Source organism: Lagenorhynchus albirostris, chromosome 3, assembly GCF_949774975.1.
Source record: "Lagenorhynchus albirostris chromosome 3, mLagAlb1.1, whole genome shotgun sequence".
In the NCBI taxonomy this organism is placed as follows: Eukaryota; Metazoa; Chordata; class Mammalia; order Artiodactyla; family Delphinidae; genus Lagenorhynchus; species Lagenorhynchus albirostris.
The window spans coordinates 132,737,730-132,754,479 of record NC_083097.1 but is presented as its reverse complement, the minus strand read 5'-3'; the positions used below and the strand labels follow the sequence as shown (position 1 = coordinate 132,754,479).

At 45.5% G+C, this 16,750-nt stretch overlaps 1 protein-coding gene across 1 annotated transcript in view; it reads left to right on the top strand.

Annotated features, from left to right (window-relative positions):
- Nucleotides 1–2,446: 2,446 nt before the first annotated feature.
- The window catches only part of ADAM19 (ADAM metallopeptidase domain 19), an 88,671-nt gene continuing 74,367 nt past the window's right edge, over nt 2,447–16,750 (top strand). The window contains exons 1-3 of the mRNA XM_060144122.1: nt 2,447–2,561; nt 5,200–5,285; nt 9,694–9,764. Coding sequence (XP_060000105.1) covers nt 2,495–2,561; nt 5,200–5,285; nt 9,694–9,764 — 224 coding nt within the window. The 5' untranslated portion in view covers nt 2,447–2,494. The remainder of the gene's footprint in view (nt 2,562–5,199; nt 5,286–9,693; nt 9,765–16,750) is intronic.

Sequence of the window (16,750 nt, the reverse complement as noted above, 5' to 3'; positions counted from 1 at the left end):
TTTGGAAAGAGAATGTCCCCCTAAACCTATATTTTGGAAGCATATAACTTGTCTGGTTTCACAGGTTCACAGATGGAGAGGAATTTTGTCTTAGAATGCATCATACCTTGAATCTCACCCATATCTGATTTAGATGAGACCTTGGGCTTGGAATTGATGCTGGCATGGGTTAAGTCTTCGGGGGCTGTTGGGATGGGGTAATTGCACACATCAACTAAAACTTGGCACTTGCCATCTGCCTCTACAAGAAGGAAGTAAGTCCCTAGCCACTGCAGTCGCTGACTTTCAACACCTCCTGAAAGGAGTTCAGGGTGGAGATCAGGAATGAGGCACTCCGTGCTCTGGGAAAAACTGGCAGAACAGGCCTTTAGATAGTTAGATATCTTCAGGAGAAGATTTTATGAGCCCAAATTCTTGCATCTTCTCACGTCTAGAAAAGCACTAAAGTCATTAACAGTGACATCTGCTCCTCCTGACTAGCAAACCTCTGCCAAAATGTGTGCTTGATGTATGTAACCCCTTCACTAAAGTCATATATAATTCTGACCTTCCCCCTTACTTCTTTGGAGCAGTTCCTCAGAACTACCTGAGATGCTGTCTCCCAGTCTATAGTCCTCATTTTGCCCGAAATAAACTTAACTCACAACTCTTGCATTGTGCATTTTTTTCAGTTGACACATGTGAGAAGGACATGAACTTTGGGGACCACAGGATAGAATGTTATGGACTGAACTGTGTCCCCACATTCATATGTTGAACCCCTAACCCCCAGTGACTGTATTTGGAGATCGAGCCTATAAAGAGGTAATAAAAATTAAATGAGATCGTAAGAGTGGGGCTCTGTCTGATGGAATTAGTGTCCTTAAGAAGAGGAAGACAGCAGAGCTTGCTTTCTTCACACAAGCAGAGAAGAGGCCATGTGAGGCCACAGCAAGAATGCCTTCTACAAGCCAGGAAGAGAGGCCTTGTATGAAACCAACCAAGCCAACACCTTAATCTCAGAACTGTGAAAAAATAACTTTCTGTTGTTTAAGCCATCCAGTCTGTGTTTTTTGTCATGACAGCTTGAACAGAATAATACAGCCTCTAAATACATCAATGGCAAGAGCAGTGTCTTTTATGTATGTCCAGTGGTTTCAACAGACATACCTACTAATCTTCAGGAGTGCCTTTTCCTTCCCCAAACACAGCATCTTGTTTAACTGTACAAACCTGGGTTTGAAGAAGGAGACTCAGTGAAAGGAATAGATGACAAGAGGTCTGAGGCTTTAGAAACAGGCTTTGCCAAAACTTGCTAAGGGATCTTAGGCAAGGCAGTTTTTTCTGATTATCAGTTTACCCATCTGTAAAATAAGGTGTGCTGTAAGAGGCTCTGGAGTTATTCAGATGTGGACTTGAATCCAGACTCTGACTTTAGCTGTGTGACCTTGGGCAAATTACTTAGCCTCTCAGGTTTGGTTTTCTATCTCTAAACCAGGAAACTCTTAGTACTTACCCCAGGGGATCATTGGGCTAATGAAAAGAGATGATGTATAGAGAGTCCCCAGCACATATTAAAGGACAATAAAAGGTAGTTCTTTTCCTAGATTGATTAATTAAATAAGTTGACATGTAAAGTGCTGAAGACAGTGTCTGGCACTTAGGAAGCGCTCTATCAGTCTTAGTTATTATTTTCTTTTTCTAGCAAACAGTAAACCCTCAGTAAGTGACAGTCATTATTATTATTTTCAAGTCTCATCTCCCTCCGTTCCCTCCAAAGCCCTAAATCCTAACCATCCCAAATTCCAGTTTTTCCCCAGTACAGCCCATGGACTTTCCCGCCCTAGTCTGTTTGTCTCGCGTTTTCTGCCTGGTGCTCCATTTCGCCTCCTCCTGAACTCAGACGTCTTCTCCTCTGGGAATCCTCTTTTCACCACCCCGTTCCTCCCAGTCAGAAGGAAAGGATCCCTGATTTGTGTCCTGCTAAGAAAACAATTCCATATAGCACTTAGTTCTCTGTGCCAGGTTAACTCTTTCAGAACCTGCGTCCAAGCGTGGCGGCCTCTAGAGGACGGTGCTGGGTGAGTAGCCTCTGAGTGTCACCCAAGGCGTCTAGCCCAGTGCGGGACAGAGGAAATGGGCCGCTGTCCCCAGAGGGGTCCAGCTTAATTCCTACAAACCCAAGCCCCCGACCCTCCTCAGGCCACGCCCACAGTGAATCCCTACCCTTCCTCCGGCTCGGACTCGCCCTCCCCTGATCGCCAGCACCTGAGCACCGCCGAACACCGCCCCCCGCCCCCACCTCGCCTGGCTCCCAGGGGTCGCGCTGGTTCCGCCCCTGGCTCCTCCCGCCCCTCCTCCGCGGAGCCGGGGGCGGAGCGTCCCGGCCAATGGCTGGGAGCAGGGCTGGGAGCTGCGGGGCGACTGTGGGTTCCAGAAGCGCCGCGGCCTGGTTAGGGTGCTGGCATGGCCGCGTGCTGGTGAACGCAGAGTGCGCGAGGGGCCAGCTGCCACCATGCCCCGGGGCGTGGGCGCTGCCCAGCTCTGCCTGCTGGCGCTCGCCCTGCCGGGGTGGACCAGAAGTAAGTAGCGGGGCGGGGGACGGGGGGCTTTGGAGGTGGGTGGGTTGGGGGAGCTGGGCAGCTGGGAGTCGCCCCCCGCAACTCCTCGGGGCAGCGCCCCCGCCGGCCCCCAGGCCGGGAGCCCCGGCTTTGTTCCCACGTTGTGCGCCAGGGGAGGTGGTGGAGATGCGGGAGACCCGGAGCAGGCAGAAAACAGTCGGTCCCTCCCTGGCTTGCCTCCCTCTCTCCTTTTCCTCGGTTTTTCTGCTTTTGGCTTTTCTTTCCGCTGCTTTCCTAGTCTCTCCTCTTTTCTCCAGTCTTTGTGTGTGTGCCTATAAATATATTTTGGTAAAATTGGAGCCATACCATAGGTACTGTTTTGTGTCTTGCATAAGCCACTTCACATTATGAGCATTTGCCACATCGTTACATTCTCCAAAAACATGGTTTCAATGACTATAAATTCCTTCAAGAAATCGCAGAAGTATAATTTTCAAAAAGTTAAAAACATGACTCTTATACAAATATAGGATGAAAGGTTGGCAAAGATTGATTTGATTCATTAATGAGGCAGTGAATAGAATGGTAAAGCTAGTTCAAAGCATTAGAGGAACAGGAGTGATACAAGCATTGGAGAAAGAATGTTGAAATCCTGTGCTGGGACAGATACACAAGTGGTCAGTGCTCCATGGGGCCAAACAACCATAATTCTTAGTTATCTTTCTACTATACTGAAGTCATTTGCATCTCTACCAGACTGAAAGCTACAGTTAACAGATAATTTCACAGAGTATAGCCTTTAATTAATAGGAAACAAAAAAGTCAAACAAAGGTACATTCCTCTAGATAATTCACTAATATGTGGGAAGGCCCATTAAACAATGCTCCAAATGTGACATTGAAAGGACATCCTGCTTGCTCTTTTTGCCTTATTTCCAAGGTTTGAATAGTTTTTCTTAAGATGTACTGTGTTCCTGTTATTGAGCCTAGCTTTCAATAATTTTTGCAATCATAAAGATCATTTCATTCCTTTGAATGTTCCATTGAATAGCATAATTCCTTTTTGTTGCAGAGAATCTAGATTGATCAGAGCCACTAGATCAGAAACTATGCCTGATTCCCCAGTGAATATCAAGCACCTAGCATAGTATTCGGCATACAGTTAAGCGCTCAGAAAATATGTAATGAGTAAATGAATGAATTGCTTCTCATTTTTACTAATATGATGAAACTAATTCTACTCTAATGAGGTTATTTTTTAGGTTCTATTTTGATTGAGAACACATCATATCAGTAATCTCAAAGGAAAGTTAATCACTCATAATTGGGCCAGTCTAACAGAACAACTATGGCCATCTTCTGTGTCACTCATTGTATGCTATGTGATTGATGTGGTTGGTTTAGAAAGAAGAAATTTTGGAGTCCTCACTTCAACCCCAGGAGTCCTGTGGATTTGGCCTATTCTTACGGAGACTAATTTGCCTAGGTCTTGAGCAATTACCACTTTATTAAGATTGCCTGCGACCAATGTTTGAGGTCTGCCCTGCCTGGAACAAGTCTCCTCAAACAGATTTCAATTCACCTTTCTTGAAAAATAGGAATCCTCCTACCTAGCTCCCAGGGTTGTCTTGAGTACAGAGAACTGGGTGGTGAGAATCATTTGGAAAGTAGAAAGTGATATGAAAAAGCAAACTTGCCCTTAGGAAGCTCAGGTTAACGTGATGATGCTTTGCGGATTGGGAAGCACTTTCACAGTAACTCTTCCTAGTAATGCTGTGAGATGGGCAGGTGGGTATCATTGTCTTCATTTTACAGATGAGAAAACTGAAACTCAATGGAAATAATACCCAGGGGCTTGCCTTCAGATATACCCAGAATCCAAACACTTCATTCCTCTTTACTGATGTCATTCTAGTCTGAGCCACCAGCAACTCTCACTAGGGCTCCTGCAAGTCTCCAGCCTTGCCTTCCTGCTTCTACTTGCACTCCTGCCTCCCTCCCCCACCTCCACCCTCTCCATCTCCACCCAGCGGCAGAAAGATCTTTTAAAAACCAAATACAGATCATATTGCTCTGTGTCTAAACCCTCCAGTGCCTTCCAAGTCTATTTATAATAAAATCCAGACACTTTCCATGCCCTCTGTGATATCAGACCCATGGCTGTCTTGCTGACCATATCTACCAATTTCCCCTCTCGTTTGCTACGTTCTAGCTACCTCTAACTTCTGCTTGTTCCTTAAACAGGCCAAGGCCATTTCTGCTCTTGCTGACCTGTCTCCCTGGGACACCCGTCCCCTAGATCTTTGCAACTTTCTGGTCCCTCAGGTCTCAATTAAATGCCATCCTTGCTGATCATCCTCTCTAAAATAGGTACCTCCTCTTCAGGGTCTCTTTATTTCATGACCCTCTGGTACCATTGGAGAATATTTGTGTTGTCTGCTTCCCATCTCTAGAAGATAAACTTTGTGAAGTATACACAGACCAACCACTGTATTATCAGCACCTAGCAGAGTGCCTGACCCATAGTGAGTGCCAAGAGCCTGGAATCCATCAGGTCTCCTGACAACCCAATATGGGTCTTTCCGGTTGGCAGTGCATGCCTGGCTTAGCTAGGGTGCAGAGGTCTGGGATTCCAATGGTGTGCTTCCTGTGTTGGCAGGAGGAAGTGGGGAAGGCAGCCCCCAGCCACAGCATGAACTAATAATACCTCAGTGGAAGACTGCAGAAAGCCCCTTGAGGGAAAAGGTAAGACAAAGAATCTCATTTTCACAGGCAGAAGCTGACAACTCCATTTTGTGAGGCTTGAGGTCACCTACTCAACTTTCCTGGAAGCCCAGTTATCACCACTAGTTCCGTTTCTGGCCCACTCTTTCTGCTCTGTGTTCCAGTTTTGGAAATCCCAGATGGGGCTTTCCTTCGTTGTGTGACAACCTACTAGAAACACTTCTAAATGCAAGTAGTTGAGGAAATGAAAATCCACGTTAATGCTGACATAAGCTAAGTGCAAATATGTGTCACAAAAATCACCGACTCTCAGCTGGGATTGATTAAATTTTGTCATTAGTTTTTGCTCTGCATAATATGTGTTTCACTTCATTTATTTATTTATTTATTGGCCACACTGTGAGGCATGCGGGATCTTAGTTCCCTGACCAGGGATCGAACCCGTGCCCCCTGCATTGGGAGTGCGGAGTCTTCACCACTGGACCGCCAGGGAAGTCCCTGCTTCACTTTATTGATGAGATAATATACTTGGAGAGAAAAATGATAACCCAAACTATTTTTAAAATAAGACGCAGGGTAGAGACCTTGTACTGAGGAATCTGTCTTCAAATCCAATAATCTTAAAATTCAGTAGGCTCCTTGGGCCATGACACCAGCAGAATGCACAGGCTTTATAAAGGGGATTGGGAATAAGACAGAAAACATTATCCTGTTCTTGCAGGAAGGATCTGTGCATCTAGGATAGTCTTTGGTTCTGGTTCTTATAGCTCAAGTGAGACAAGAAAGAACTGGAAAGGAAGATGTGATTGCTGCATGTCAGTAACCAGCTACTGGACCTTTCACTTTCTGAACTCAGTTTCCTCATTTATAAAATAGGGCTTAGATGGGATAAGAAGGAAGAGGGCTGGAGAGGAGGGGTAGTTAACAAGAGCCCTTTGGGTTCAAATGGTCAGTGATTTATTGGGCAACATATAAGAGCCAGATTACGGTAGCAGAGAGAGGAGAGAGCTGTGTCAGGAAAGATTTCAGACTTGTGGTCCTTGAGTCTGGAAAGGTAAATGGAGAGTAGAAATGCCCAGAATACATGAAGTTATGCCTAGAGTAATACAGACATGTCCCAAAATGCTCCAGTTTGGATTTAATAAGGGAATTTACAGCAGAAATATTAGGACAAATGAAAGCAAATGATGTTTTATCCTAAAGACAATAAATGTATGGCGTTCATTTCATCAAAAAGTAGGAGAGACTGAAAATAGCTTCAGGAAAAGTCTAGACAAATTAATGGATGGCCGTCCTAGAGAAGGTTATTTTTAAAAATTAAGATCTTGGATATTCCAACCTATCCATTACTGTCCGAGGAATGGATCTGATACTTTTATAGACGCCTCTCTGTTCCCTCCAGATGTGGGATGCTGGGCATCCTCAGGAAGGGCCTGAGAAACAAAGTGGAGCTCAGATCCTGTCTTTGTTCCCAGCCATTGTCTGCCCAGAATCTGGGTCATTGTATTTTGTAGGAATAGTTAGCACCGTGCCTGGCACCATAAATATTTGTTGAAGAACAAATGAATGAATGTCAAGAGAGGGAGAGGTAGGTCTCACTCAGGCATCTTATTTTCATTTTGTAATTACTTCATTCATCAAACGTTAGTTGAACACTATATGCTAAATATTGTACTATGTCTTAAGGGGGGTACAGATATATAGGACAGATTTCCAATACCCTGTGGAGCTGAAGATCTGTGTAATCTAGCTCAAAAGAGAAAGGCATTTTAACCCTGCCCTGGGGAAGTATAAGCAGTGGGTCAGCTCCTACACTTCCTGGGAGAGGTGATGTTGCCCCTTCCTAGCACAGAGTGGAGTTGCAAGACAAAAACTGAGTGAATCTGGACAGGGAAGCTACATAAATCCTTACAGTGCTATTTCATTGTTTTGCTTGAAATGTCCCCTGGAAACATCATATCTTAAATATCAGTGTCTGAGCATCTTCCAGACTAGAGAAGTACTTTTGGATTACCCACTTAAAAATAAATGTTCATACTCATGTTGCAGCTTGTGTCTCTTTGGGGGAGAAGTGAAAGTGCTTTGATCTGTGTCAACTTTCATTTTTTTGTGTGGACTCTTGGCCACCTACCTCTTGGATAAGGGATTGATACAGCTCTGTTGCTGTGCGCTTTTCCTCAAATGCCCACTTGGGACTGTGTCTCTGATGCTTAATGTGATTGGGCAGGCCCCTTGCTCCAGACCCCCCCAGAGTGAAGTGGCAAAGGACCAGCGACCAGAAATAGGTATTGGTGGAGCTGAATCGAAATAGGCATCAGAAACAGAGAAGTGAATTTCTTAGTGAAAGTTATTGGGTAAACATCCCCCTAGCTTCCTCTCCCCATGTTTTTGAAATGTCCCTTGTTAAGAGAAGTGAGTAGGATAAATTAGCAAAAAATAACAAAGGACAGAGTTGCATAAGCATCCTAGATCACAATGTTCAGATCTCATCAGAGCCCTCAGTGGCACAAAAGTTTCAGGGATGCCCAGGACCCTAATGGGAAGTGGAGTTTGAAGTTGATAAGAAGAGAAACGTGCTTGGAAGAGGCAGGCGCCAACCAGAGGTGGCAAAGCAGGTGACCCACTTTCTCATACATGCCAGAACTAAGCTTTGAGGTCAACCTTAAAAGGGGTAGAAGCTTGGGCTTCCCTGCTGGGCAGTAGTTAAGAATCCGCCTTCCAGTGCAGTGGACACAGGTTCGAGCCCTGGTCCAGGAAGGTCCCACATGCTGTGGAGCAGCTAAGCCTGTGCGTCACAACTACCAAGCCTGCGCTCCAGAGCCCGCGAGCCACAACTACTGAGCCCTCACGCCACAGCTACTGAAGCCCACGTGCCTAGAGCTCCACAACAAGAGAAGCCATCGCAGTGAGAAGCTCGTGCACTGCAATGAAGAGTAACCCCCACTCACCGTAACTAGAGAAAGCCTGTGTGCAGCAGTGAAGACCCAACGCAGTCCAAAAAAAAAAAAATATATATATATATATATATAAAGCCATTATAAAAACATGGAAAAATGCACAAAAGAAAATAGAATTAACTCATGTTCTCACTGCTGAGAAGTAACTATGGTAACCTTCTGGTTTATTTCTCTCTAGTCCCTTTACAAAAGTGTGAATGAATAAAACATACAATGTTATGTTTTAAACCTTTGTGCTTAATCATTATCATATGTACTTTCTTGATAATTTAAAAATTATTGAAAGTCATCATTTTTAGTGACTGTGTAATGTTTTGTCATGTGAATGGATTATCAGTTATTTAACCATTCTCCTATTTTTGGACATTAGGTTCTATTTCATTAGTCATTATTATAAGTAATGAGCATCCTTGTGTATATACCATTGCCTGTGTTTCCATTTGTTCCCTTCAGATAGAATCTTCTATTTCTGAGTTAGAGGGCCTAAACATTTTTAAACTCTTGGTCCATACTGACAGATTATTTTCCGGTGAGCCAGTATTGGTTGAAATTCTCACTGGTAGGGTGTGAGAGTGCCCATTCTATAGTATACTCCACTGCATTGTGATTTATGGTTTAAAAAAAATCTGTGTTGCTTTGATTTTTTAAAAGATATCTTAAAAAAATCTTTTTGGGTGAGGGAAAGTTACCAGTGATGCTGAACATGTTTTTTATGCTTATTGGCCATTTGTATGATACTTTAAATGGTCTATTCTGGGTGTGTAGCTACTTCGGCCCTCAGCAAATTTTCTCCTGTGTGTAAAATGTATCTTTCAGACCTTTAAAACCTTAGTAGGAGGTTCTTCTAGTTGTCTCCTCTGAGATGATTGAGGGGTATCCAAACTGAGAGCCAATATAAAATAAAATACGAGACCATGATGAAGAGGCTTTCCCTGGTACTTTAGATAACAGCCAACATGTAACGGGCTTCCTGTATGCCAAGCACTGTAATAAATTCTTTACATTTACCATGTCACTTAGTCTTTACAAGATCCCCATAAAGTTGACTCTTACTCCTCTGTTTTATAAATGAGGAAACTGAGTTGTAGGGAGGTTCGGTAATGTGCCCGATTCACAACTATAGTGTCGGAGCCAGCACTTGAAGCCAGATCTAACTCCACTCAGAATTTGTCTTCCAAGATCGTGTTTTTCAGGGTTTGCCTTTACCAGGCCTGCATGCAGGCGCTTACAACCACATTTCGGCTTGGAGTTTCTCTCCTTTGTCTTTGAGGAGAATGCAGATGGGGGAGGGGAATTGGGTCCTTCTGGGAGTGAAGATATTTCATGTTTGGGCTGGAAATGAGATTGAGCCTTTTTTGTCGATCCACTTCCTGTGGATCCAGGTCAGAGCCCTGTGCTAGATCGTGCGCCCCCTTCCTGGTAGCCTCGTCCGCTGCTTTTAGGAACTGACATTCTTTTGTTGTTGCTTTTAGCATCCACTCAAAGCTGAGCTCAGGGTGATGGCTGAGGGGCGAGAACTGATCCTGGACCTGGAGAAGAATGAGTAAGTGGACTTCTCCTTTGTCTGAAATGAAACAACCCACTTGCATGTCAGTGCCGGACGCAGGTGCCGCTGTTTTGGAAGGAAACAGTTAGCGAAGTGACCCAAGCTCTCAAGCTAGGGTTCCTTTGTGGGGAGCATCTTACAGAGCCAGCATTTCCACAGTCTCTTGACTTGCTGTGAAATTAGTGGACTGTTTAACGTCTTCCTTGAATTTCCTCAGGCTGTATTTCTGGGGCCTCTTATAATTCACTGCACGTGAGTGTGTGTGAGTGTGTGTATGTGGGAGACATGAAGGGAGGGATGGGCTGGAGGACTTTGGCAGCTGTCTTACTAGCTCCAGCACAGCGCACAGCAGGAAGTGAAGGAGATTAGAGGAAAACAGCAGAAAGGAGAGAGGCAAGGTGGAGTGTTCTGGGATTTGATGCTCACACCCTGGCTGCTCTGTCCATTCTGGGTCAGCTGCATCTGAGCTCCTGCCAATAAGGGCATATGGTCAGCAGTCTCCTGGCTTCATCGGGCTGGTTCCTCCATCTTCCTAACCTCACTCCTCTTGGGTGGCTGCCTGGCTCAGAAATATTTCCACATGGATTTGCCATCAAGTGCAGCTGTATCTTGATTCACGTTATTGAGCAGGTGAATAGACATAAGGCACGGCTGTGTCTTTTGCCCATTCTTTGGCCATTCCCAATCTGCTCTGGCCACTGGAGAGCTCTCCTTACTTGGCCGGGGTCCTCTGAGGGCTTCTGATATTTCCCCACCAACAGTCCCACTTACATTCTGCCGCACAGACCTTGCAGATAAGGCTGCATGGCTCTCAGAACTGCCTGTCTCCTCTTGGCAGCCTCCGGAGTCCCTTGGAAGCAGATGAGTAATCACACGCATCCCTGCCAAGAAAGCGATGGATAGGGACCTTCCCATATCCAGGAGGATGGGAATGACTGCTAAGCTTGGGTGGAAAGCAAGAATATAAATTATTCCAAATTTGGGCTTTTTGGACACTCGCAGAGGAGGATGAGTGGTGTCGGAAGTGCAGTAAAAGTATGACTTAAGCAGCCTGTGCAGTAACGGGCTTCATCCAAGTCTTTCCTCTGCCTCCAGAATGTGGTGGCCTTCGGGAAGCCAGAAAGATGGGCATCTCAATCATTTTTGCTACTTTCCTCCTACCTTACTCCTGGAGTAAAACCAGCCCAAGAATGTGTTCCTTTTGTCCCATTTCCCTGGAATAGACCCAGCTGGCTGTGTCTGCAGAGGGTGCAGGCCCAGAAATCTGCCTGGGATTTCTCCTTGCATTGTCTTCCTTTGGTCTTGCAGGAAAGGCCCCCAGAGGGTCTGTTTTTAGTCTCTCTCAGGGGCCTTCTTCAGTTTCTCATGGCCCTAACCCTCTAGCTCTAGTCTGTTGTTCCCTATTGCCACCTCCGTCTAATCTGTCCTATTCTGCCACCAACTGGGGCATTTGACCCCTCAGCTTCCCCTGGGCTGCCTACGTGATGGGGTTAGTGTCATGGGCAAATCCTTTGGAGTTGGACTGGCCAAGCAGGGATCCCAGGACTCATCCTTCCTTCGTATTTTGGACTCTTTGCAAGAGGTCATAGGAAGTTAGAGCGTGAAGATGCCATAGAAAACACTGAGTGCAGCAGTCTTATGCATGGAAGCAGAAACTTCAACTCAGGGAAGGATAGGCACTTGCCTAAGGCCACACAGCAAGTAAACGAGAGAGGTGAAATGAGGATCATTTGTGTTCTTGGATCTGGAGTCACAGAAACCCAGTTTCAACTTACTAGCCGAGTAACCTGGGGCATATTGCTGCGTCTTTTAGAATCTCAGTGTCCCCACTTATAAAATGAGACTAGTAACACCAGCCTCATATGGGTGGTTGTGAGGGTTGAGTACAGTGATGTACACAAAGTGCTTACAGAGAACACAGTAAGTAGTTGACTACTATTGTGATGTTTTACGGTCCCACACTGAGGTTCCAGGGGAGAGCCCGGAGATGGGGTTCTGTTGTCTGTTGCCTGGAGCTCTTTTGTTTCCCAGTGATCAGCAGTGGCCTGGATGTGATTCCTGGCGTCCTTGAATTGGCAGCAGGCAGGAGACTTGACAAAAGTGGAAGCAGCAGAGCCAAGCAATATGACCTCACCAGGTATCCCTGGGGATGGCTTCCTGCTATTTTCGTCTAAATTGGGCTTTTTGTTTTTGAACATGTGTTAGCAAGCGGAACTCCAACTGCACATGACTTCCTAGTGTGTTTACTTCCCAAAGCCCTCTCATTCATGGTGCGTGCAAGTCTGGATTCAAAACAGCTTGGGGGGTGGTGGTGCTGCTTTTCTGATTTTTCACATTTTATCAAAATTATAAAGTTTTTATAATCCCATGATATTTGAGGGGGAAACTAGGCCCTGTGCTAAGTGATCCTCAGGCTCTGGTTCTCAGCTTCCTCAGTTGATTCATTTATCTTTTCCCTCTTGGATGCATCTGTAGCATTCCAGGCACCAGTGCAGGTACTGCAGATATAGTTGTGAATAAAACAGTTCTGCCTTCCTGGATCTTATATTTCGGTGGAGGGGAACAATAAATACACAAGTGAATGTGTAGTATGTCCAGTGACAACTGCTGTGGCAGAAACAAAAGGAACATAAGGGCTCTGGAGAGCAGGGGTTCAGGAGGGAGGTGCTGGGAACGGCGGCCAGAGCAGGCCTTGGTGGTGAATTGATATTTGAGTCCAGACCTGAAGGAGGCGAGGAAGTGAGCCACGTGGACAGCGGGGAGATGACAGTTCCAAGGAGCAAGAACAGCCGGGTTCAAAGGTCCTAATAGGTTATGGGGGTTTCCATTCCCTCCCCTTGCCCCCACGTACGTCTCCTCATATATTGGATTCTCAGGCCTCCTAGGAGCTGTGGACAAGGGCTTCTGGGACTCTGAGGGGAGGGAGAGGACATTTCTAATTTCTTTTTCATCATCCTGAAGTGTCTGGCCTTCTCTCGTCTAATCAAAGCCCATGTGCTAATGCATGGCCCAAAATAGCAGTGAGCAGGCCTCTAATGGAATTCACACATGGAGAGATAGCCAAGCATGGTGAGGATGGAGGAACATGGGGGTTAGGCCAGGAGAGAGGGGCACAGCAAATGGGCCTTCAGCTCAGGCAGCAGACACCCCAAGGTGCCTTAGTTCCATAGCACAGCAGCTGGCACCCTTTTTCTGCTGTGAAGCAACTCGGGATAAACGGATGACATTCCCATGGGGGACACACACACTTTTCTCTGTTGAGTGCAGGTGGAATAGAGTGACATCGTAGGGCTAACCTCAATGCGGCTTTCATGTTGGAGGGTCCTGGTTCAGATCCTGACTCGCCATTTACTAACCGTACGTCCTCTTCAAGCCTCAGTTTCCCTATCTGGGGTATAATAAGAGTCCCACACCGTAGAGCCGCTGGGAGGATGAAATGAGATGGTGCCCGTCAGGGGGTCAGCATAGTGCCTGGTTTGTACTCCATACCCAGTAAATGGCAGCCACTAGTTTTTTCTAGCTTGTGCTTTTTTAAATTGCAAAAGCAGTACGTGCTCATTGTAAAACATGTAGCAATACCAGAATATAATGAGTGAAAGAATGAAAGTCTCCCACCCACAAGGAGAGTCCCCTGTGAACAGTTGGTGAGCCTGCCATGGACCTTTTCTCTGCGTGTGAGAGCACGCACGTAGATACTCATCGGCACAATCACACAGAAGCACACCAGGCTGCTGTTTTTGTGCTGAGGGAGGAGCAGAAATGAGATTATACTCTACATGTTGCTCCACACGTGTTTTTATAGACTCACCTGTATGTGATGAAGGTAGTACTCTGCTCTGATATGTTCCCTAGTCTTACATTTACTCACACCCATCCATCATTTGCCACTGTTGGTACATAGCTGTCGTTAGGAGAACCTGACTTGTGATTAGGGCTGTATGGTACAGTGGAGAGAGTACTGAGCTCAGAGACAGACAATGTGGAATTGGTCAACAAGCCAGTTGGCCCTCCTGGGCCTCAACTTTCTCATCTGTCGAATGAGGGTTTTGTCCCAGTTGGGTTCTAAAAGCCTTTCCTGTGCTACCTATTGAAAGGATACCACATAAGTGGAAAATGGAAAAGAGGTCCCTGCCTCAGGGCATTTATTCTCCAGTTCTGTAGACATTCCTGGAAATAGGGGACAGTGGGATAAAGGCAAATACCCCCAAAACCACAGACCTTGAAGTTGGGGATGAACTGATAGCTCAGGACCCACCGTTTAGGCAACATAAGCACGAGAAGGGAAATTACAGGGAAGAAATTATAGGCTGCTATTTCCACAACCCACAATTTTGAGGTATAAATCCATAATATTTTTTTCTCCACGTAATTTCCCCCAGGCTCTGAGGACTGCCTATTGGACAACAGTTTGTTTGCTGAAATCATATGGAATCTTCCTTAGCTGTAGGCATCTGGGGAGTTGGTCACCTCCAGGGAGATGTAGGCCCTGGCTCTCTCCCTTCTCCACTTTCTCCCAAGAGGAGGGCACACTGAACTGTTGAACCTGCTTGCAGGATGCTCACTGGCTCAATTACTGCATTACAAGATCACCTTCAAAAGCAAATGAGCAGCTCAGCCAGTGGGCGCTGTGCCCAGAGGATCTTCGGCCATCTATATACTTCTCTCTGCTAGTCTCTGAAGCACATTCTGCAATTCTCATCTCTTCAGTAGACTTCCTTCCTTGAGTCCAAATGATGCCAGATTTAGGTTTTGGCTTGGGAAAAGGAGAGATGTCCTTTGGTCTCACCCCATTCATTGTGCTCCAGCTCAGCGAAAGAGAAATCCTGTTTGTATAAGGCTAGCTAATAAGAATGGATATTTGTTTTCTTTTGTGTGCATATCTACCTCCAGACCTCATGGGGAATAGTAATGGTCAAGGCAGAATTTAGGCATTTGGAGGTTTACTGATGATTGTACCTACCACTACTTCCGACTTTCATCTCACTTCATATCTTTAACTTCTTACCAGTCCCTCAGAGATATCTTAGGGGTGGAGACTGCTTTTGTTGTCTTGGAAATCAAGCAACAAAATTAATTGTCCTGGAAAATTAACATTCACTGCTAATGGAGTGATCTAGCTCCTGGGCTTTTTCCCCTTCATCCCTATTTGAGTTGTATAATACTGGAGGACCCAAGAAGGGGAGAAATAGGCAGAAGAGGAGTGTTTTCAGCAATAGACGGGGTAGGTTAGTTACCACCGCTTGCTGCCGCACCTCTCTTCCAAGGAGGCCTGGTGGAAATGCGTAGCTGATCTGGAGCAAAACTCTGCATATCACCCAGGCTGTGGAGTTCTCCCCGGCTTCCTCCTGGGTGAGGAATAGATTTTAACATCTTATCTAGGATAAAGGACAGCTCTCTTAGACCCTCTCTTGTCAGGAGCTTCATTTGTCGTTGGCAGAATTCAATTTCCTGGATCAAAGAGAAGCTTAAGAAAGGCTTAGACATATCCCAGCGCTCTTGGTGAACCATGCTTCACTGAAGTGCATTTAAATGAGTCACAGACATATGGATTACATTTCACTTAAAATACACATGGCTTAAGAAATTAGAGGATATCGTTCTTTAACCAAGTATTTGGCAGAGCTAAAGTATTCAGAATGTTTTCTACAAACTCTGCACACAGCTGGGCTCCCCATTCCCCGCAGCCGATGTTGTATAACCCGAGGAGACCGGTGCCGAGGAAACGGTTGGATGGATGGGTGGGGACATGAGAATTTGAAGAGAGCTCCCTGTGAGTGTCTGAAATTTTCTTCAAACATTTTTTTGAAGTATCAGGAACTGGAATTAACCCTGCTGCGTTGACTCTGAGGCAGCGAATGCCTAGGTGGATTTAAATTCTAAGTGCTGGGCTAGGCACCTTGCCCCAGAGAGACCTCATGGTCCTGTTTGAAATGCAGTTTCCAATTGTAGCTTTGTAGGTGGAGATTGATTTCGGTTATAATTCCCATATTGTCCAGAACCCCTGGAGTTGCAGACCAAATGGATTGCCAGCCAATCTGATGTGATTTTGTACAAGCCAAACTCTTAACCGCACCCCTGCATAAGCAGGGTCTCCAGTATTTCTAAATCATTGGAAACATGATATTGCTTTCTTAGGGTAGACTGTGTAAAGTCAGTCTCAGTAACTAGAAGTGGTGATCTGAAGGGATGCAGCTGTACAGTAGCCGGAAGAGAGTATGAAGTAGCATCTACAATTGAAATAACCTAGATGTGTTGCCTCTTAAGGCTGTGAGCACATAAGCCCGAAATGCCTAATCCATAGGGTAGAACATGCTTGGGCTTTGGTGCCAGAGAGACCCAGATTCAGTTCCAGGCACTGACACTTTCTGGTTAGGTGGCCTTCGGCAAGTCACTTGCCTTCTGAATGTTGTTTATTCATTTGTGTTCACGATAACGCTCACTCCTTAGTGAGCATTTACTGAGAGCCAGGCACTGTGCAGAGGCACTTCACATGCCATCTTATTTAATCCGCATGGCAACTCTTTTTAGAAGATATTAGTATTCATATTTTATAAATGGGGAGACTCAAGTGTGAGGAATTTGAGTAATTCACTCAATGTCAGGCAGATCCAGGAGTCACACTCAGGTCTGTCTGTTTCTTACTATACTCTATGTCCTGCATAGAAAATAGGAAATAACTTCATTGTGGGATGAGGTAGGCTGAAAAATGTTCCCCACCCTCCCAGAGACCCACATTCTAATTCCTGGAACCTGAGACTATGCTGTCTTACGTGGCAGAAAAGAATCTTTGTAAGTGTGACTATATTAAGGATTTTGAGAAGGGGAGATAATTCTGGATTTTCTGGGTGGGCTGTAAATTCAATCACAAGTATATCTGTAAGAGGAAGGCAGAGGGAGATTTGCTGACAGACAGAAGAGGAGAAGGCAGTGTGACCACAGAGATGGGAGTAATGTAGCCACAAGCCGAGGAATACAGGCAGCCG